Source organism: Ailuropoda melanoleuca, chromosome 2 (assembly GCF_002007445.2).
Source record: "Ailuropoda melanoleuca isolate Jingjing chromosome 2, ASM200744v2, whole genome shotgun sequence".
Lineage (NCBI taxonomy): Eukaryota > Metazoa > Chordata > Mammalia > Carnivora > Ursidae > Ailuropoda > Ailuropoda melanoleuca.
Window position 1 is genome coordinate 64,712,147 of NC_048219.1, and position 23,242 is coordinate 64,735,388.

Genomic DNA, 23,242 nt, shown 5'->3' on the forward strand with positions numbered 1-23,242 from the left:
AAAAATTTAAAAATAAATATAAGCAAAATTAACCTATAGTGATAGAAATCAGAAAGTGGCTGCTCAGCACCCGGGGTTGACTGGGAAAAAGCAGGAGAAAACCTTCTGGGGTGACAGAATTGTTCTGGATCTTAAATAGGGATACGGGCAAACTATATACTTAAGATCTGCACATCTCTTGGGACGCCTACCTGGCTCAGCTGGGAGAATATGTGACTCTTGGGTGATGAGTTCGAGCCTCACGTTGGGTATAGAGATTACTTAAATAAAATTTGGAAAAAAAGATCCATGCATCTCACTGTTTGTAAATTAAACCATTTAAAAACAATCTAAACTACTCATGTAGTATCATTCAGATTTTAAAATTCTCATGCAAAGAAGAGACTTGAACCATAATCCAGCTGATGAAAGGCAATGACCAAACTCACAGAGATCTTTCAAAATCAAGCTAAACACACTTCTGTTCAGCTACTCATGAGAACAACATCCACTGTGCCAGAACTCGTGTATGTGGAGAGCAACTAAAGAGTTTCCTTTCAGGCTATGCCAATTAATGGATTCTGCCTTAAAATATGGAAGTATTATTTAAGCACTGTATACACTACCATAATAACATATCTATTGCTCTCCATTGTCTGCTAAAATGCATTTAGAATTTAATAACAGAACTTCATCCTAAAGACCAAACAGAACTTAAGATGATAAGGAAGGTAAGGTTAAATACAGTGCAGCAATTAAGTTTTTATATTTCTATTTTCTGTGTTACTTTACTATAAATCCTTGGGTGTGTATAACATTCATCCCACTCTATACCATATCTGGCAAGAGAGTCTCAACAAAAACAAAAAGCACTGAAAAGGAATGAAAAATTGGCTCTCTTCTGGCTGATAAGCACATGATGTTGGCTCAGGAACCACAGGTGAATAGGAAGACAAACTGGTTAAAGATACAGTTCTTTTGGGGCTTATCACCAAAAAGAGAAGGGAGAGAAGAGGGCAAATTTCGAGTTCAAGTTATAGCTAGAAAGATAAGATAAATATCTCACCTCTTTCAGCAAAGTGCATTCAAGTGATAAATTTTAACCTACGTTAGTAAAAGGTCTAGTCTAAAATCTGACACACTGAGAAATGGTAGCTGGTGAAGAAAACACTATGGTCCTATTACTAATAAAGGGTCTACGGGAGTGTGACTTCCCCTCCCCTTAGGGATGGTTATACGTACCAAATCTGGCTTCACTCTGTGAGTCAGGGGAAAGGAGAGCCACATGGAATACAGGGTGGTGAGCACCGTGGAGAGCCAGGACTGCTGAACCTCCCGGCTTCTGGGAATGCGGTGAATGTAGTATTCAGGGAGCTAGAAGGAAATAGTAAAAATCCTAATCAACTGGGCCACTGACACCCCAGGTAAACACAGGAACAGTTAACACTGCTGAAGTCTGGGGAAGCAACCAAACATAGTAATATTTCTGTAGCAAAACATGAATATTCACACTAAGTAGAATAAATAAAGACTATAAGACTTGGGCCAATTCAAATTCAGGTTTTGCTGTCAAACTTGTGATAAACTTTGAGTTTTTTTCCCCCAGGTTTCAGAACTTTTTGGGAATTCAGGAAAGGGACTGTGGAATCTGTACTGCAAAGTACATTTGAATCCAATAAGATGTCACTGTTATTATAATGGTAAAAATAACCTAGTAGGGTCTTATTATAAAAGTTTTTTGGATGTTACTTTCCAATTTTGAGGCCTGATCTCAGTATCTATAAAACATTCTTCAAAAAACCATGGGTTTTATCATGTCCCTTGAATTTTTAAGCTGTTAGCATATAACTTTGTAAAGAAGCAATGCACCATGTTTCTGGATATTTTTAGTGTCCAGGGGCTGGAAGGGCAATCAGTTCAACTCTGGCTCTAGAAGTCCAACTCCCTAGATTTCATCTTTGCTCCGGAGCGGCAAACACACAGGCCCGGTCAGGGTTTTGCAAGGGTGTCTGGGCCTGAAGACAGCAATCTCAGACCTGGACACAGAAGAACAGTCTACATCTCATCCCAGGGAGCAGCTTGAAGCAGCAGAGAAAACAGGTTTAGGAAGTCTCTGTCCATTCTCAAAAAAGGAACAAAAACTAGGGGAAGGGCGTACCTCCCCCTGGTATGGGGAGACTGAGGGACCTCCAAGATGGAAACTAGAAAAATACGCCCGAGAGTAAAAAACAATACTAGTGACCAAAGAGTGATGACCTCTGTTTTGACTTCTGGACACACATGCAAGGAGCCCGACCTCAGCCTCCAGATGAGAGGCTAGCAGTGGGCAGTCTCAGTTCACTTGTGGCTACAGCTAACTGGACAATGACCACATATCTATGGTGACCAATCACCCAGTCTGCAGAGGATAGTCCCAGTCTATACCTGTAGGCCCAGCATAGTTATTAACAGTGCCCTTTCTGTTCTCAGAAGTGTCCCAGTGAAATGATAAACTACATAGTAACCCATAGGCCAGGACAATGAATAGGTTCTTCCGAGTCACAGGGAAAGCAATTTATTCAGAACAGCCCAGGGGAAGGTGATGGGAGGATCTGCATTACCATCAAGGATGAGAATGTAAGTGGTAGCTGGGAAGAAAGCCAAGCTGAAAGTTCTACCAGTGAAATAAACAGGAAAACAGTCAGGTGATGACAAGCTTGGGGAAGGGCAGTGATGAGGAGCTAGGCAAGGGATCAGAAGAACCATGACCCCAACTGGAAGGGGACAGGAGTCTGTATGGTGCAGCTGTCCAGCCTACAGCTCTGTACTGGAGAGGCCCTCCATCTCCAAATTCCAAACAAATCTTCCACCTGTTATTATTTTTTAAAAGATTTTATTCATTTATTGAGAGAGAGAGAGAATGAGAGAAAAAGCAGGACAGTGCATGCATGAGGTGGGGAGGAGGGCAGAGGGAGAGGGAGAAGCAGGCTCCCCACTGAGCAGGGGGCCCAATGCGGGGCTCAATCCCAGGACCAAGAGATCATGACCTGAGCTGAAGTCAGACGCTTAACCGACTAAATCACCCAGGCACCCCTCCATTATTATTTTTTGATGAGAAGTTCAGTAATTGGAAATCATACCAAAAAGATTTCTCTCTAAATCCAAGTCTCTACCCACCCATTGCCCCCGCTACAGCAGGTCTGTTCTCCTCAGAGGCACCCTTCCCAACGAACCTAAGATACCCCCGGCCCCACATGTACACATACTCTTCCCTTCCCCATTAGCAGGGCTGCTTTATGTTTTAAAATTACTCCACTCACTCTACTGGCATATTATATACTTATTTATTTACTATCTGTCTCCCCCATTAGAATATAACTTATCTGAGGGGGCCAGGAAATTTAATCACTGCCATCTCAGTGCTTGTTAAGAGTACCTGGTTTACAGTTGATGCTCAATAAATGTTTATTGAACGAGTAATTCAATAAGTTGTTTATTGCACGTTAATATAAATTAATCAAATCTTGTTACCTAGCTGAGACGTATTTAGACAGAGAATATAAAGGAGCACAAAGAAGGTGATTTTCAGAGTGTACATTTAGGGCCTTATTTGTAGAGGCCACTCAATAAATGGGTTGAACTAAATGGAATTCCTGGGATTAGAGAGAAAAAACCTATGCAAACCAGGGGATTGGGAGTTTATAAACAGCTAGAGCCAGGAGGGACCAAGTTCTAAGGGCTTGGGGAAACAGGAGGGAGGATGAAAAGGAATCAAAGACCAATGCCCTCCCACTCCAACAATGTGTCCTAGGTAGACAGCCTAGACTTCTCAGCCCTGTGGGTCCTCTCCCCAGAAAACAGATCCATGAGAGAGGAATGTCCCTGAGGCTCTGAGTTCTGAGCATAAAAGGGAAGGGAGCCTGCTAGGTTAGAGCAAGCAAAGCATCCCATTCTGCACCCAGAACTGCTTGAAAAACTCTGTGCCCACAGTTTCTGTATTATACCTGTTACACAGGTATGTAGTCAAGTGGAGGGAACCTGGGGCCATCTTGATAAGAACAGGGCTCTCAGATTGGAGATGCTTAACACATAGAAACTGGTGCTGGGGTATGCGATGTCCTGTATTGTCTAAAGAAAACACTGAGGGCTAGGCCATGGCAAAATCTTGAGAGTTTTTAAATTACTTTATATATTTAATAATCAAATACATAAAGAAGTCAACAAGGAAAAATTATCACTAGAAGGCTTGTATTTTGGTTTTAACAAAAGTTCCTTTGAAGACAAAAGAATGGGATGGAGTTTTAGAGAGCTACAATTTAGGCCTGTCTATGACCTTTGGCCAGACATTCCTAGTGGTTGTAGCATCTGAGAAATCCAAGTGAAGGCATCTTCATAGACACATTATTTTTGTTACTCTATACCTTTGCCTTGAGGGAAATGTCCCTGACCCTCTTTCATATCCTACTAACGGGATGCAGGACATAAAGGAAGGCTCAGCCATCACTTTACCACCCCCACTCCTCACTCCCAGACCCAATATTTGGTTCAGGAGTGGCCACACAACCCAAGCAGAGTCAGTCTTTCCTGGATTCTGGACCCAGGAAAAGTTCTTTCTTTGAAAGACACTGTGGGCTGTTAAACCGGCTCTGAATCCGTTCCACTGGGGCCAAGAAATGCATACTTGTTTTAGTGTTCCTCTATTCACTAGGCTTTTCTGTAACAACTCAAAAGTGAACTATCATTTTTGCTACCAAACATGCTATTCTGCATTCCTAAGCCAGAAATCAACAAATGAACAGTAAAATCTATCATAAATAGATTTCCTGCTTATATACGAAGGTCATGAAATCTATGTTGGATTGGCAGGGATGGAGGGTAGTGGAATCTGCTCTGGTGTTTCCTTCTTTCAAAACCTCTACACACATTCCGCATCTATCTACTTATTCCCTACGTCCCTGCTTCTCCTGGTCCGACTGTCACCATCTCTCACCATGACTACAAGAGCCTCCTAACTCATCTCTGCTTCTCCTCTGGCTCGCCTACACTTTATTCTCTACAGAATTGCCAGAGATTATAACGTATAGCAGATCTTCCCTTTCATTCTCCTGCTTGAAACTCTCCAAAGGCTTGTGATAAAATCCAAATTTCTAATCATTCCTTGTTCACTCACCAGCCATACCAGCCTTCTTTCTGCTGCGTGAATGCATTGAGCTCATTCCTCTCTGAGGGTCTTTGTGGTTCATTCTGAGCGGTCTACTACCCAAGATTGGCTCAGCTCAGGTCTTGCGTGAACATTACCTCCTCAGAGCGGAGGCAGGCTCCCCACTGGCCCTTCCCCCAATATGCAGTCACCCTCCACTGCACTTATTTTACCATCTTCACAGCAATTACTCATACTTCCAATTAACTTGCTCATTTGTGTCTTTGATTGTTGTCTGCCTCTCTGTTCAGAACCAAGCTCCCTGAGAGGAAAGGATTTCGTCTTGTTCCCTGCTGGAATCTCAGTGTGTAGAACGGTGTTTCACACATCACAGGTGCTCAGTCAGTACTCGCTGAACAGATAAATGACTGTCACTGTAGTTTCAAGATGTCCAGACTGTGGTCTGTGATGGAGAAGATGCTGACTCTTTACCTTATAACATCTCAGGACTGCAAGAGACCAACTAATCCAACCTCCCCACTTCACAGATGAGAAATCTGAATTTCCCCGAGGTGACAGAGCCAGCAAGTGGTAGAACAGGTCTTTCATGTGTCCTGAAACATGCTGCTGACTCACCCTTCTAAAGGCCCTTCTTCTATCTCTGTACCCACTTTTGAGGAGCCTGCCTTCCCCAATACATAATGAGCTCCACCAGCTTCCTGTGGAGCTGTGTTCCCTGCCTTCTGTTGCTTCTATATATAGCCAACTACCCAACCTGACCCATTTTCTTTTCCCTCTCTATTCTTCAACTCACCTACCCCATATATATCCACAGCCTTCCACCCACAGAGCTTGTCCCTCTCCCTGGCTCCGCGGGAACAGAGCTCCCTGCCTCCTCCCATCACTTTCTCCTTTGTGCCCTGTTCTGCACTTCAGGTTTGGCACACCAACCCCACCTGCCACTGATGCCAATGTCTCCCTCTCCTGCCTCCAAGGCTTTTTGATTAAAAAAAAAAAAACAGAAAAAAATATAGAGCCTTAGAAATCTTCAGAGTTTTCTGTTGAATCTTACCAAGTTCTGTTGTTTTGCTATTGCTCCTGCCTGAGAGCCAACTGGGTCACACGCTCCTAGAAGGTATGTTTCTTTCTGTGTAGTTCAACGTGTATATGCTGTAGTGTGTGCAGTTCTTACAACATGATCCAGTCTCTATCACACAACTGGCAGTAAGATAAAAGACAAAAAAGTGAGATTCTTTCTTTCCCTTATTCTCCACCATATCTTAGAAAAAGATGTATATTAGTTGGTGAGACATCCTTTCCATCCAAGTGTCCTAATTAAGAAGGGGCAGAGGCCATGTGCTATATAATACTGTGTATACCCACAGAGCCTCCCAGTGTTTCCCCCACATGCTTGACTGATGCACAACAAAATGTATAGAAAGGGAGAATGCTTACGAAAAACATAATAGAAAAACGGATTATTTTTCAGGCTTCTAGTTTGTCTGAAATTATGTGAAACACTGAGTTAAATGCTAATAGTATATGACAACTTGTAACTTTCAAAGTATCTTCCAGAATTACATCACTGCTAAAACCCACAAACATATCTGGCTTTCGATCTGTGACAACCTAAATAGAAGTTTATAGTGATTTAGATGGAAATAATTCCACCAAGAATCCAGATGGCATCATAAACCACAACAGAGCAGATTAAGTGGTCTATGAAGTCATTCTTTTCTGTTACCACACACTGAAATGTACAATTTGTTTATTATTTAATGAATGCCACACTATTGCAGAATCTTGGAAACAAGGCAAAACTAAAATGGTCAAACTTCATTCAACCAAAAATGGTTTCAGCTTTCTTTCATAACTATTTTTTTAATAATGCAAAGAATAATACATATTAAAAAATATGGTAGATGGCTCCATCATTCTGAAATCAAAATGACCATAATTGACTGCCTGCACAAGAATGTTTTTAGGTGCATGTCCTTTAAGTACTTGGTAGTTGCTCACTTCATGATAGCTAATGAAGAAGGGCCATGAAGGAATGAAGGAGCCATGAGTTCTAGACTGGGTCTTGCCGAGAACCAGCTCTGTCCCTTTGGATGAGTCCATCTCTCTGGACTTTAGTCTCTCACAAGGGGGCCTGGCAAGATCATGGATCCTCAACCAGCCACCATGATTCTACAACTGGCTCTGAAGTGTGACTTGTCAAAGACAAGCAAGGCTGCTGCTCCGGGCTTATGCACGGCTTTCAGCCACTCCTCACTTCACCTTGAGAAGCCCTTCCCTACTTGGAGGTCCGGGCTTCAGGGAAATAAAAAAAGTCATTTGTTCTTAAAACAATTATGGGAGTCTGGCCCCCCAAATTTCTAATGTCCTTTATAATGACTATTAGTTGTCCTCTTCCCCAGCTTATATTGCCCCCTCCTTTTGCCAATAATAACCAGCTTTCTTTGGGTAACTCACCCCTTTCGCCTTCTCAGGCAGGCAGTTTGGGTGGGATTTCAGTGCCTGTCTCCTTCAGTGCCAAATCTCTAGTTTCAAGAGTAGGCCTGAGATGGCTTAGGCAATATGGAAATAATCCTCATCCCTGGCCACGGGGATTTGCTGAAAGATGGGACTATAATCCAGTTGAAGACCATGAGACTGGAGACATTCGCTCTCTTGGTCTCCTACATGTTATAAGAGACCTTGTTCCCTACACAGGCTAGTGCAAAGACAGGAAGCCAGGAGGTACTACCGGTTTTCGCCACCCTGAATGTGAAAGCACTGGAGCTGATGGAGGCAGCACTATGAGGAGGGAGGCCAATGGAGCTAACACTGCAGGGGACAGAGCAGAGAGACACTATCGCTAGTGAAAACCTTGGGCAGCTGGAACCTGTCTCGCCCAGAAATAAGACTGAATTTTTCCCATTTTGTAAGTCAACCAATTCTTTTTATTGTTCAAGCCAGTTTGTGGTTTAGTTTTCCACTTGCAACTGAAACACCCTTCATTTCAGCTTTAAAACAGTCCGAATTTGGGGCGCCTGGGTGGCTCAGTCAGTTAAGCATCTGACTCTTGATCTCAGCTCAGGGTCATGAGTTCAAGCCCCACATTGGGCTCCATGCTAGAAATGGAGCCTACTTAAAGAAAAAAAAATACAAAAATGATATGAATTTAAGATCGTTTTCCTTCTTTAAAAAAGAAAACATCAATACCATAGATGAACACTGAATTTCAGAGCCATATTTTTCATCATGAGCACAGAGTCATTCATTCATTAAATACTCTAGTGCAACGTACCAGGTGACAGGAACTAAGCTAGAAACACAAGGGTGGGTAAGACATTCATAAAGAATTTCTCTGTGGCAGAGAAAAACTAGTTATTGCAATCAAAGAGATTAATACAACAAGGGACATAATTATTACACATAAAGTTAGCACCAAGTAAGAAACGATGGACTATACTTTGAGAAAACTAAGTCAGGCTTTATGGAAGAGATACCTGATCTGACTTGGAAGGATATGAAATTTACCAAGCATAACAGAGAGAGGGGAAAAGGGTCTTCCAGACATGTTGAGAGCAGTGACACATGAAATAGCACGGGATATTTGGGGAACTATGTTTTGGTATACAAGGGGCACAGCAGAGAGCAGCAGCAAATAGAGTTGAAGAGGCAGGGCCTTCAAAGCGATATCGAGGAGTATGTACTCGAAACTAAAGGCAATGAGAAGCCACTGAAGGATGACAAAAAGGGAGAATGATGTGACCAGATCTGCATTCAGGAACTACCACTCTGGCAGTTATGACGAGAATGAACAGAAGGGATAGGGCTCACCCAGACAAGGGAAATCATTTGGCAGATTCCTGAAATATATCAGGAGAATGATGTCCAAGGCCTAAGGACACTTGCAGCACTAAGGTGAAGGAATGGAGAGGGCAAATGGTGGGAAAGAGGGACTTAAAGAGGCTGGAGGGTTTGGAGTGATTCTTAGGTTTTCAGGTGGAGCGAAAGGGGAAACAGGCCAAGAGCACAAATTGGTTATGGTCTGGTTTTGAGCATAATTTTATGAGTCAGTAAAATGCTAAATACAAAATATATCAATGTTAGGAGATGTTACAGGCAATTTTTCGGCTGAAATGGGGCCAGCAGGGGCTTGCACCTCACACTGAGGCAATAGGTTGACCTGGCAGGTGGGCAGACAGAGCAAGACAGATGAGGAACCTAGGAAAAGGCAGCGTTCAGAAATGGAGATTCTAGATAGGCACCCGGGGTCCTAGAGCGGCACAGCCTGGTACAGAGCTTCATTTGTCTTTGATAAGTCAGACTTGAGAGTCAGCTATGGTGATCACAGTGGCTTTTTGAGGATCCCCTGATCTCAGCCAGGTCTCTGCTTCACAGTGAAGGAATGAGGTCCAGAGAGGCTAACTCGCCCAAGGGGGCAGAGCTGGTTATCAGCAGGACCCAGTCCGGAACCTATGGCTTCTTCACCCATAGGTCACTTCATGGCACTTCCTCAACAGCTGTCATGAATTGAGCATCTGTCATGTTCTAGGACAAGGGAACATCCCTCTGCACTCATCACTTTCACTTCCTTCCTATGCTCAGCTCTTTGGTCAATCCTGAAACTGCAAGTACAAGAGTCAGCCTCACTACTTGTATTGCTTGGAATGATGTTGTGCCTGGCATGATTCTAACTACCAGCTCCACAATTATTTCCTGGAACCTAATGGCCAAAAGGGACTAAAAAACCTCCATCTGGGAAAAAGGAAGGACAAAGGGAAACAGGCCACATCCTGAATTTATGACGACAACAACAACAAATTATTGTATGGTAGGGCCCATAATACAAGTACATACTTAAAAAATTATGCTATTTATGTAAATGTTTACATCCAAACCATTGGCTATTAGAATGTCTTTATTTTGCTTCAAAATGGAGAAACAGAAGCACCATATTCTAAACTGTTACTGGCTCTGTGTGTTTTAAGAATCCCACACAATTTAACTGGCGTAGGGAAGCCGGACAGATTCGCAGAAGGTTGAAACAACTGCAGTATGTTCTGAATACTTTCCTCAATTCCATCAACTCAGAATCTGACTCAGAGAAAGTTTAACCTGACTCGCCTTTGTTGTAGAAAGGGAGAACGGGATAACTAAGATTTAGGAAGGAATTTAAGAGATGAAGCTATTTAAAATACATCAGAACCATGTGTACATCTACCTGATACAGGGTTTTGAAAAATAATCTTTTATTCACTGAGATAGCCACATCAGGATCTCTATTTGCAATAACTACAAACATTTCCTTATTCAGGTTATTTCACTTATTTAGAATGGTCTTCACCAAATTAGAGGTAGTCTTTCTCTATGCCTATAACTGCATATAGGTAAGGTCCACCATAAAGAGGAAAAGTGCTTATATACGTTAGTCACACTCTAAAAATGTAAATCACGAGTCTGACCTAATTTACAAACTGAAACGAAACCCCACAACTGCAGCTATATAATTTCCAAACCTATTTCTGTTAGAATTGCTTGGGAATTATGAAAAAGAGTTAGCAAATGCATTAGAGTTAGAAGTTTCCGTGAGTTATAGCAGTCTCAGTCCACTGTGTGAGGTTAGCACCCCACCTTGTGGAAACTAGTAGGTGCTGTTGAATGCAAGCATGCCATTTAAGAGGTCATGCTTGATAAATCCTGCAACCACTAAATAGCCACTGATTTATACACATGTGTGGAATAAGGAATACAAGCCTAAAGATCTCTATTTGTTAAAGTAACTAATGTGCTTCCAAAAACGTAAAGATACCTCTCCCAAAAGAATGGTGCTTATGAAATGTATTTGGGTTATTTAAAAAATAAATATTTAATCAATAGGTTATTATTTCTACTTTCATTGTTTTCTAATTGTAACCTTAGAAAATACAGAAAAATGTTCAAAGACAAAAGCAAAAATCAACCATTATACACAACTCAAGAGCTGATCCCTCTACCCTCTATACTACCTTAAAAAAATATCGGATCACTTAAACCCTTTCTGTAACTCAAAGCATTCTAAGATGACCTCAGGTTTCTAAAATTGAAATAACTTCTTACCTTGTAATTTAACCAACTTCTTTCCCAATCTGTCATGGTTCAAAAACACAGGCTCCATTTGTCTGAATGTGCCCTGTACTTTCCAACTTCCTTACTTTTCCCCACGCTATCCTCCCCTCTTCACATTCTCTTACCTTTTAGAGAAGCCACCTCCCCTCTCACCCCAATACTCTAGCCCTGAGATCTCTCCTTCCCCTGCATTCAAAGCACTTGTCTTTTTTTCTTCATTAAAGCTATATATTTTTTCTGCATACACACACACACACACACACACACACACAGTTCTGAAGTTCCCTAGGAGACCCTCAGTTTGCTCAAACACCTGAGGTAATTCATCATCACCATTGCTTGTTTGGCACCATCCCTTCTGGTGTTCTCTGTCCCCTTGCTCCACCTCCCAACCAGTTTCTCTCTAGGCCTGCTGTATGTGCTGGTCTCCACATGGGAACTCCCTTCACTGCCATCTTGATAACTCCCTTCGCCTCTCTTCTGGGCTGAAACCTAGATTCTAGGACTCCAGTCTTCCTCCTTCTTGGGTCCCCCTTGTTTTTGTGGAGCACATACTCCGTGAAAAGGTCCATGGGAATCAGTTTGAGGACTGCTCTAATCATCATCCTGAATGCCACCCAGACCCCAGGGTGACTCCTTTTCTTTTCCTTTTTAGAAATTTTTGGTTATCTTCTCTTTATCACTAGTTCTGAAGTTGCATGATGATATATCTTCGGTGACTACAGTTTAACTGGGCTGAGGACAGTTGTTTAGTTTGAAGGCCATGTCCTTTCAGTTATGGGAATTTTTCTTGGGTGATTTTTTTTTTTCTTGGTAATTAGAGTTTTGCCTGTGTTCTTGTTCTTTCTGGACAGTAGTCCTCCATAATCCAGTTTGATTATCTAATTTTCTTATCTTTTCTCTATTGGTTTTAACTTTTTGTCCTGCTATATACCAGAATTCTTCAATATGATCTTTGAATATTTTGGTTTTTTTTATTCCTACAATCAAAATTTTAATAGCCAAGTGTCCTTCTAGTTCTAGGAGGTTTTTAAAAAAATAAATATCATTCTTTAAAGATACATTGTCCTGGGGAGCTCAGATGGCTCAGCTGGTTAAGCATCAGACTTTGCTCAGGTCATGATCCCAGGGTGCTGGGATGGAGCCCTGCATTTGGTTGCCTGCTCAGCGAGGAATCTGCTTCTCCTTCTCCCTCTCCCTCCTCCCTCTTCCTTCTCCCCTCCCCCTGCTTGTGTGCTCATGCCCTCTCTCTCCCCCAAGTAAATAAAATCTTTAAAAAAAATACAATGTCCTTTCATTTCCCTGAAGATACCATTTTCCCTTAAGTCCTCCCCCCTCTCCCCTCCTCGATTTGCCCTTTCCTCTGATTCCTTTTGTCAAAGTTCCTTCCCCGGTTAGTTTTGCTTTTCCTTCCAATGTCTGAATCTGTGGATGCCAGTTCAAGCCAGTGATTCTCAAGGAGGGGGTGGACTTCTCCCCCAGGCACATTCGGCAAGGTCTGGAGATAGTTTTGGTTGCCAGGACTGTGGGGTAAAGGGTGGGGAAAGGAGGAGTGCTACTGGCATCTAGTGGTAGAGGCCAGGGATGCTGCTTGACACCCCATAATGCAGAGGACAGCCTCCCCACATAATTTACCTGACCCCCAATGTCAGTAGCGTTGATGCTGAGAAACCCTGGTTCGAGTTAAGGAATGAGGCATTAGAAGGCAGACTGGAAGCTTGGTCCTGGGTGGGGCTTGTTAAGAGGAGGATAAAAGTAGTCAGGATGCTACCATTTCATTGGGGGAAATCCCAAATGTCAGAATCTGTAGTTCTGTACTCCTGAGCAAATCAGTTTCCCCAAAACTAATCTTCAGTCTCCTGCCTGGGTGAAATAAATGTAGCATTCTGGGAAATGATCCGAAAGGAGACTAAGTGATGCATATTGGGGGGACAAGGAGTAATTATACATTCTCCTTGAGCCCTCTGTTCACAGGGCACTTTCTTACCCCAGCCACAATTTGGCTTGATGTTCCCAAAGCCCAAACCTTTTTAGTTCAACCTCTCCAGTGGAAAATGTTGGGTTTTCTACCAGGATAGGGTAGAGGGTCTGGGAGTCTGATTGGTCTATAGGCAGGCTTCAACCAAAAGGACTCTTTTTAGCCCAAATTTGTACTCTAGTCTCCAGAGTACAGTGATGCTTTTATTAATTAACTAGCATACCCGGCGACACTTTTATTAATTCCTAAGGTTTCCAGTATTTGTACTTATGCCTTTCCAACTGCACCAAAAATTTCTTGAGGCAAAAGGGCACTTTCTTTCCTTATTTGTGGACCTTATAACACTTGGTCCAAATTTTGCACACAGAAACTAATCAATCAGTATCTACTTTTGATTTTCAAGAAGGACTTCACTTTGGGGAAGACACAGCTTCCAGGAGCTGTTCTACCTATCCCAAACAAAGAAGAGCCCATGAAACAGATGCCAGTACTGCCAACCTCAGCAAGGTACTTGGTGAATCAAACCTTTACATAAAAACACTCCCCAGGTGGGGCGCCTGGGTGGCACAGCGGTTAAGCGTCTGCCTTTGGCTCAGGGTGTGATCCTGGCATTGTGGGATCGAGCCCCACATCGGGCTCCTCTGCTATGAGCCTGCTTCTTCCTCTCCCACTCACCCTGCTTGGGTTCCCTCTCTCTCTGGCTGTCTCTATCTCTGTTGAATAAATAAATAAAATCTTTAAAACAAAACAAAACAAAACACTCTCCAGGTGGAAAGTCTGCTTTAAATTCATAGAACGCCTTTTCAACTCAGGAGAGGAAAATCATCCTTAGCGAGGATATATGATGTTTCTAAAAAAGAAATGATACAACCTCTCCTTATCTTCCCCATGCCAGATTAGTCTGTAATATATACTAGAAATCTCCACTCCAGCCACCATTCTGAAGCTCAGCCGCCTCGCGCCTCCCCTCAGAGGTACTGCAGGGCGCTATGGCACTATGTTCGGCAGTGCACTGCCACCTGGTGGAAGCAGGAAGGGATGACAGCAACAGGGGCTGAGGAGGCAGCAAAGTACAGTACCAGAAGTCCCCTTGACACCTGGAAAGAGTCTCCAGGACCATTTCTAAAATTTGAAGGACCTTTTTGTTTGGGAGAGGGAGAGAGGAAAGAGAAAAAAAAGGGAGAGAGAGAGTGCAAGGGCATGGGACTTAGGAAATGGTTTTGAATCAGGGCAGGCAGGGCCTGTGTAGTCCCTCTGACTCCCAAGTTGCATCTAGGTCCCTCAAGCCAAGGCAGAGGCTGCTGATTCATTGGGGTGGTATGACATGTTATTTATAAAGACACTTAGAGACAGGGATGCTCCACCTAGACTTCCAAGGTCAGTGACCGCAACTCCATTCTTAAAATTGGTCAGACCAAAAGCTTTGTAGTTCTGCTGGATTTCTCTTTTCTTCACATCCTGTATCCAATATGTCAGGAAATTCTATTAACTCTACTTTGAAAATACATCCAGAGTCCAACCATTTGCCCCTATTCCTATCCCTACTGGTGCAAGCCACACTACTTCTTGTTTGGACTGCTTGGACAGCCCCCTAACTGGTCTCCTTGGTTTTACCCTCTACCCTAGTCTATTTGTAGCACAGCAACCAGAGTGATCTGTTTAAAACAGCTCCCCACTTCCCTCAAAGAAAGACATGCAGTCCTTACAATGGCTGACAAGGCCCTATATACTCTGCCCCCTGCCCCACCCTCCCATCTCCTCTTCCTTATCTCCCTCCTCTGACTCGGTTCTAGCCACCAGGACTCTCTATTCCCCCAGCATCCAGGAATGCTCCCACTCCATGGCTTTCCCAGAGACTATTCCCCCTTCCAGCGGAGGAGCCTGATGTGGGGCTCGATCCCATAGCACCAGGATCACGCCCTGAGCCGAAGGCAGACGCTTAATGACCGCGCCACCCAGGCGCCCCTTTAACTGTTTTTCTAATTAAGGTAAAACACACATAAGAATACTTGTGTATGTATATAAGTACAAACATGTTTACTGCAGTATTCAGTGAAAAACTGAAAACCACAAGAGGGAAATGGTGCATCATCAATACTATAAACTACTAGGCAATCATTAAAAAAGTGCAAAGTAGACCAATATTTGCCAAAATGGAAAACTATCAAGCTATGGAGTTACATACAAAAATGCTGAAAACAATACAGTGTTTGATTTATAAACTAGCCGTTCCCTGCCCCCATCCCGTTTATATGTATATATGAACATGTAATTTATAATATTTTTTAATAATACATGTACAAAGGAGGGAAACGGTCATACCAGCAGGTATAACTCAAGCTGGTACAATGCTCACTTCTAGAGAGCGGGACTAGGATAGGAACAGGGAACCTCCACTTTTTATTTTATATGAAGTAAAGAAGTTCTTTACTGTCTGCTGTTTTTAAATTAATAAATAAAAAACAGGAAATAAAATTTGGGAAGAAAAGAGTAAAGGAACAGAAAAATAATCACTTACAATCCTGCCACAGTTGATTGTGGGGGCACACTCAATAAAGATTTGCTGAAATATGCATGTATAGAAGTATAGTGTCTTTTACAGAATTGGCACTCATTTAATATTTTTTGAATAGATGAACAAATAAATAACTTTCTTGGTAAAACTGTATAAGCTTACTTACAGAGTAGTGGGAAACCTAGTTATATGACCCCAAAGTGAAGTTGGCTCTAATATTTAACCCTTCAAATCAGTTTTCAGCAACTTTGGTTATTTTTTGTAAGAAAAAAGCCTACTCTGTAATTTTTACATGTAGTTTTGAAAATGTTTTATTCAAGTGTCACTGAGCTTTTTCCCTTAGTGACAGGATCTAAAAGGGCTAACTCATGCTCTAACAGAAGTTGCACAGAGTAACGGTTGTCAAGGAAGGCAGTTAACAGATAAGGCTCAGACTGGGAAGCAAACAGAAGGATGAACCAAGATCCACAGTGCAGTGCCCTGAGCTCCCATGTCTCCCAGGGGTCGGTGCCCCTGGTGAAACACAAGCCAGTGTGGAGACTGCTGTTCTCCAGGAAGAAAGCTCTGGTTTGATTTTTCGCTTACCTTCATAAAACACAGCTCTGGTAATTGGTTCTATTTGGAGAAGTTACTATCCAATCTTTCTGAAAGATATTACTTTTGCTACTTTTTACTTTAGGACTAATCCTAGTGGAAATTACATTTTCTTTAGGAGGCTTTTCAAGATATTTTTTCATATAAGTAATTTCACAGCTAAACATTTGTTTCCTTGTTTTTGTTTTGCTTGTTTGTGTGTGTGTTTTTGCTTAGCTTTTACTCTTCATCTTTCTAACTTCAGTTGCTTTATTCCAGCGGGGTTGAGATGCTTTTCCCAAGGAAAGCCTGTTTCTCTTTAAACGCTAAACTATGCAGAGAAACAAAGGCTAATGGTAAAGTTAAAAAGTACACCACAAATAATTATTTCTCTTTACTCCTGTGTAATAAATAGGATAAATAACATACCTTAAGATTTTAAATACCATTTTAAAAATTATACTGAATCAAAGGAATCAGGAAATTTGAATGAAGTTTCTGCAACAAAAATAGGTCATCTCTACCATTTAATTAGCAAAATTATATTAATTTAAAAAGTAGCTTAAACATCTGCTATATATTTATATCTAGCATAAATAGACACATATGAGCATTTAAATATTTTTCCTATAAACCAGCAAAAACATTTAGAAATTTACTGAGTAATTCCATATCAGAGTAAGTTATAAACCAAACAACAGAAAATTTCTATGATACTTGGATAAATCTAAGTGATTAACAACTGGTAATTTGTACCTCCTGATTTCTGGGAAGGTCTTTTACGTTTTTGGAAGAGCAGGCTTGTGTTGCAAATGTGGCTTTTGGCTTCTCACCAGAACAAGCGTGAATCGATGCACTTTTACTCCTAAAGTGCCCTGAGTGATGTGGATGAGACACCTTGCCCAGGCACAGAGTGCAATTACTGTTAATGCTTTCAAATACTCGAGACTTTCTGCTTCACTTAAAAAGTCTGAAAATCAAACTACAGAGTGAGAGTCAAGGCCTTTAACCATAAGAGTATTATGCATTGCTAGGAAATCGCAGATGATACAGTTCTATCACAAGAAAGAAAGAAAGAAAATTGGTGAGTGGGGGAGTTGCTACTTATACAAACAGTCCAGAATAGACTTTCATACAGAGATACATTAAAACTCTGACTTTAATTAGAAAATTAATTTGACTTTGGTTCTGGCACGATAGCAATATAAACTAACCTGAAAACTCTCCTGTAAACAGATTAAAATGCTGTAAGAAAGGTAACAGAATATTTTTTTATCTGAAGTAGAAAGAAGGGAAATCCCGACTTGCCAGAAATAAGAAAAAAATGAAAGAGGAGAGACAGCTTGTGACACAGAGGTCTAGGAGGGAGACTAATCACGCCAGTAACCCAGGGTGGGGGTTTGAGCCCCCCCGCCGGTGGGTTCTGGAGAACAGGCCACAGAGGAACAACATACTGACAGCTGATATTTCCATGACAGTAACAGTTCCCTATATTTGAAAATTAGAGTGCTCTGGGGCTCAGTTCTTAGCCCTCTTCTAATTTCTAACTATACTTAGTCCCTGGGTGGGACAAGAAGTCCAGCTTCTTGTTTTAAGTACCATCAGGTAAACACAAAAAACTCCAAAATTCATATTCCAGACCAGAGCTCCCTCCTGAACTTCAGACTCACAGATCCAAGAAGAGTCAGCATCTTTACATGTATGTTTACAGACATCCACACTTAGTCCTCCTCCTCCCTCATGTGATCTTCTTTGCCTAAATTAATGGCGATTCCATTCTTCTGGTAGCTCAGGCCAAAATCTGGATGTCATCCTTTACTCCTCATCTCTTTCCCACACCCACACACAGATAAAATTTAGCTCTACCCTCAAAATATATCCAGAATCTGACAGCTCGATCATGATCTCGGGGTCCTGGGATTGAGCTCTGTATCAGACTCCTTGCTCAGCAGGAAGTCTGCTTGGGATTCTCTCTTTTCTCTCTGCCTCTCTCCCCGCTCACTCACTCTCTCTCAAGTAAATAAACAAATATTAAAAAAAAAATACTAAACGCCATATATGAAAACCCACAGCTAACATCACACTTGATGATGAAAAACTGAGAGTTTTTCCTCTAAGATCATGAATAAGGCAAGGATATCCACTTTTACCACTTCTTGCAACATAGTACTAGAAGTCCTAGTCACAGCAATAAGACAAGAAAAAAGAAATAAAAGGCATCCAAATTGGTAAGTAAGAAGTTAAAGTGTCACTATTTGCAATGGCATAATACTATATACATAGAAAACTTTATAGACTCCACCAAAAAACTATTAGAATAAATGAATTCAGTAAAGTTGCAGGGTATAAAACTAATACACAGAAATCAGTTGCATTTCTATACACTTAACAAAGTAGCAGAAAGAGAAATTAAGAAAACAATTTCATTTGCAACCGTACCAAAAGTAATAAAATGCCTAGGAATATACTTAGTAACCAAGAAGGTGAAAGATCTAATCTCTGAAAACTATAAAACACTGATGAAAGAAATTGAAGACAACACAAACAAATGGAAAGACATATCATGATCACGGACTGGAATCATATTGTTAAAATGGTCATACTACCCAAAGCAATCTAAAGATTCAATGCAACACCTACCAAAATACCAACAGCACTGTTGACAGAACTAGAACAAATGATCCTAAAATTTGTATGAAACCATGAAGCATCTCAAATAGACAAAACAACCGTGAGAAAGAAGAACAAAGCTGGAGGTATCACAATTCCAGATTTGAAGATATACTACAAAGCTGTAGTATAAAAAAGTATGGCACTGGCACAAAAACAGACTCATAGATCAATGTAACAGAATAGAGGGCCCAGAAATAAACCCATGCTTATACGGTCAGTTAATCTATGACAAAAGAGGCGAGAATATGCAATGGGGAAAAGATAAGTCTTTTCAATAAGTGGTGCTGGAAAAATTGAACAGTTATATAGAAAACAATGAAACTGGACCACTTTCTAGCACCATACATAAAAATAAACTCAAAATGAATTAAAGACCTAAATGTGAGACATGAAACCATAACACTCCTAGAATAAAACACAGACAGTAATTTCTTAGATGCTGGCTGTAGAAACATTTTTCTAGATATGCTTCCTAAGGGAAACAAAAGCAAAAATAAACTATTTGGATTACATCAAAATAATAAGTTTTTGCACAGCAAAGGAAACCATCAACCAAACAAAATGGGAGAAGATACCCGCAAATGGTATATTCAATGAAGTGTTAATATGCCCCAAATATAAAGAACTTATACAACTCAACACCAAAACCCCAAATAATATGATTAAAAAAGGACAGAGGACCTGAATAGACATTTTTCCAAAGAAGACATGCAGATAGCCAACAGGCACGTGAAAAGATGCTCAACACCAAGGAAATGCAAATCAAACGCACAATGAGATACCTCCTTACCCTTGTCAGAACAGCTTGAATAAAAAAGATAAGAAATAACAAAGAGTTGGTGAAGATGTGGAGAAAAAGGAACTCTTGTACACTGTTGGTGGGAATGCAAGCTGCAGCCACTGTGGAAAACCGTACATTGATTACTCAAAATACTAAAAATAGAAATACCATACGATCCAATAATTCCAGTATTGGGTATTTACCCAAAGAAAACAAAAACACTAATTAGAAAGGATATATGCACCCCACATTTACTGAAGTATTATTTACAATAGCCAAGATGTAGAAGGAACCCAGTGTCCACTGACAGATGAATGGATAAAGGTGATGTGGTATATACATATGTATGTATACACATACATACATATGCACGCACAAGGAAAATAAATCCAAATAAGCACTGACTGTATAAAACAATAATAGTAATAAGTAATTTGGGTGGTATAAAAACAAGGTAGAACCAAAACACTATATATATATATATATACACCCACACATACACACACACAACGGAATATCAGCCATAAAAAAGGATGAAATCTTACCATTTGTGATAAGATGGATGGACCTAGAGAGTATTATGTTAATTGAAATAAGTCAGACAGAGAAAGACAAATACCATACGATTTCACTTATATGTGGAATCTAAAAAACAAATGAACAAAGAAAAAGCAGAAACAGACCCATAAACACAGAGAACAAACTAACGGTTGCCAAAGGGAAAGCAGCCAGGAGAATGGGCAAAATGGGTTGGGGGGTGTGTACAGGCTTTCAGTTATGGAATGAAAAGGTCACAGGAATAAAAGACACAACATAGGGAATATAGCCAACAGTACTGTAATTGTGTTTTATGGTGACAGATGGTAGCTACACTTCAGGTGAGCATAGCATAATGTATAAACTCATCAAATTGCAATGTTATATACCTGAAACTAATGTAACATTGTATGTCAACTATACTTCAATTAAAGAAAAAAAAAAGTCAGGTCATATCACTCCTCTACCTAAAATCTCCCAATGGCTCCCCATTTCACACATGTGGGAAAAAATTTAAGACTAAAAATGGATCACAAGGTCTTAAAAAAATTTGATCTCAGGATGCCTGGGTGGCTCAGGTGGTTAAGTGCCTGCCTTCAGCTCAGGTCTTGATCCCAGGGTCCTGGGATTGAGTCCCGCATCAGGCACCTTGCTCAGTGAGGAGCCTGCTTCTTCCTCTGCCTGCGACTCCCCCTGCTTGTGCTCTCTCTCTCTCTGACAAATAAATAAATAAAATCTTAAAAAAAAAAAAAAACCACCCTGATCTCAACATCCTCACCCTAACTTACATGGGCTCATAATGTACTCAGCTCTTCCTCCCTTACTTTGCTTTGGTCAATTTGATCTCGTTATCTCAAAAACATGCCAGGCACAGTCCCACCTCAGGGTCTTCTCTGCAGTTATTGTTTCCTCTCCAAGAACTCTCTTTCCTCAGATGGGTTTATACCTTCACTTCCCCCTCAGGCCTTTGTTCAAATGTCACTGTCCTGGCCACTTTGTCTAAAATGCAACCTCCTTTTAACACCCCCCACCCCCGCCAATATTCTGTATTCCCTTCCCGTGCTTTAGTTTTCTCCTTAGCATTTAACACTAACACATTATACACTTTACTTATTTATCTTGTTTACTGTTTCCCCATTGGAATGTAAACACCATCAGGGCAGAGATTCTTGTATGTTTTATTCACTACTGCATCACTAACATTCAGAAAGTATTCAGTAAGTATTTGTTAAATAAATGAATGAATGCTAAATATATATTTATGAAGGAAAAAATTCAACCTAGAATTCTAAATGCAGAATGCAATCAAAGGAAGGTCAAAACCAAAACATATTCTCAGGCGAACAAAAAACATGGAAAGAATAAATCACTTTTAGACCTTCCACAGAAGAATAAAAGATTTACTCTGGAAGAAAGACACTGGATCCAAAAGGAAGGAGTAGGAAGAATATACAAGGAAAACAAATATAAATAATCACTGACTGTATATAACAATAATAGTAATAAGTAATTTGGGTGGTATAAAAACAAGGTAGAATCAAAATACTAAACAATAATATGTAAGATGGGAAGAGGCGTTTACAGTTAAAACATTCTAAAAGCTTTGTTTTTCAGGAGGAAGATGGAGATATTAAGTTTTTTACTTTAAGTTAGGTATCCATGTAGACAATTTAAGAATAACGTCTTGAAGAACAGAATAATTTCCATTCCAGGAGAAGGGGAAAAGGGAGGATAAAGAAAGCTCAATTAATCCAAAAAGAAGACAGAAAAAGGAGGATAAAAAGATTCAAAGAAAAGTACGGTAAGTAGAAAGAACCAAATAAAATAGTAGAAACAAATCTAAAACATTAATAATCACAATAAATGTGCATGTACCAAACATGCTAGTTAAAGACAATTATTCTTGGTTTTGAATTTTAAAAATTGTGTTATATGTCATTTAAAAAAGACAGGAGGGCACGTATTGCATGGTGCACTGGGTGTTATACGCAACTAATGAAGCATCAAACTTACATCGGAATCTGGGGATGTACTGTATGGTGATTAACATAATATAATAAAATAAAATTTAAAAAAATAAAATTAAAAAAAAATAAAAAAATAAAAAAAACACACCTAAAACACAACAACGACCAGAGGTAAAAATAAAGAGATGGGCAAAGATATGCCATGTGAACACTACTGCACAGATTACAAAAGTGGCAAGAGAATATTATGAAAATATTTATGACTACACATTTGTAAACTCACAAATAGATATGTTCCTAGAAAAATATCTTAGCAAAACTGACTTAAGAACAAAGAGAAAGCCTGAAGAGTCTATAACCATGACAAAAAGAACACATCAGGGCCAGGTATTTTTATAGACAAGTTCGATAAAATTTAAAAAGTAACTCTCCATACTTATATAAATTCCCTCCCAAAATTAGAAATTGTATACTCACATAATCAGATTAGTGTAACTGGTAGTTTTGGTAGTGATACCAAAACTAAAGACAACACAAGAAAGGAAAAGTACAGGACAATCTCACTCATGAACATTAATGAAATAATTCCCAAACAATATACTTGCCAACAGAATCCAGCAATGTGTTAAAATGTAACTCACTATAAACAAACTGGGTTTATTCCAAGAATTCAACAATAGTTCATACCTTGTAATTGCCCACAAAAAACAGATAAAATGGGAAAAACAATATGATCATCTGAGATAAGAAAGGACATTTGATAAAAATCAACAACCAAATATGATTTAAAATTAAAACGTTGGCAAATTTGTAAAATCATAAAAACTATAAAGATGACCACTACATTGCTTCTATTAGTTACTGTTCTGGAAGTTCCAAAAACAAAATGAGAAAAAGAAATAAAAGGTATAAAGATTAGAAGAATCATAATTGTTACTATTTGCAGATGGTATTATCTTTGTAGATAACATAAAAGTGTATAAACTACTGGAATTAATTAGAGTGTGGCAAGGTGGTTCTT

The 23,242-nt window shown here is 40.2% G+C and overlaps 1 protein-coding gene across 4 annotated transcripts in view; it reads right to left on the bottom strand.

The window, feature by feature from the left end:
• Positions 1-23,242, bottom strand: part of ALG14 (ALG14 UDP-N-acetylglucosaminyltransferase subunit) — an 85,724-nt gene that overhangs the window by 53,678 nt on the left and 8,804 nt on the right. For all 4 annotated transcript variants that reach the window (XM_002915127.4, XM_019795126.2, XM_034653959.1 and 1 more), the window contains exon 3: positions 1,222-1,353. In XM_002915127.4, the coding sequence (XP_002915173.1) occupies positions 1,222-1,353 (132 nt within the window). The remainder of the gene's footprint in view (positions 1-1,221; positions 1,354-23,242) is intronic.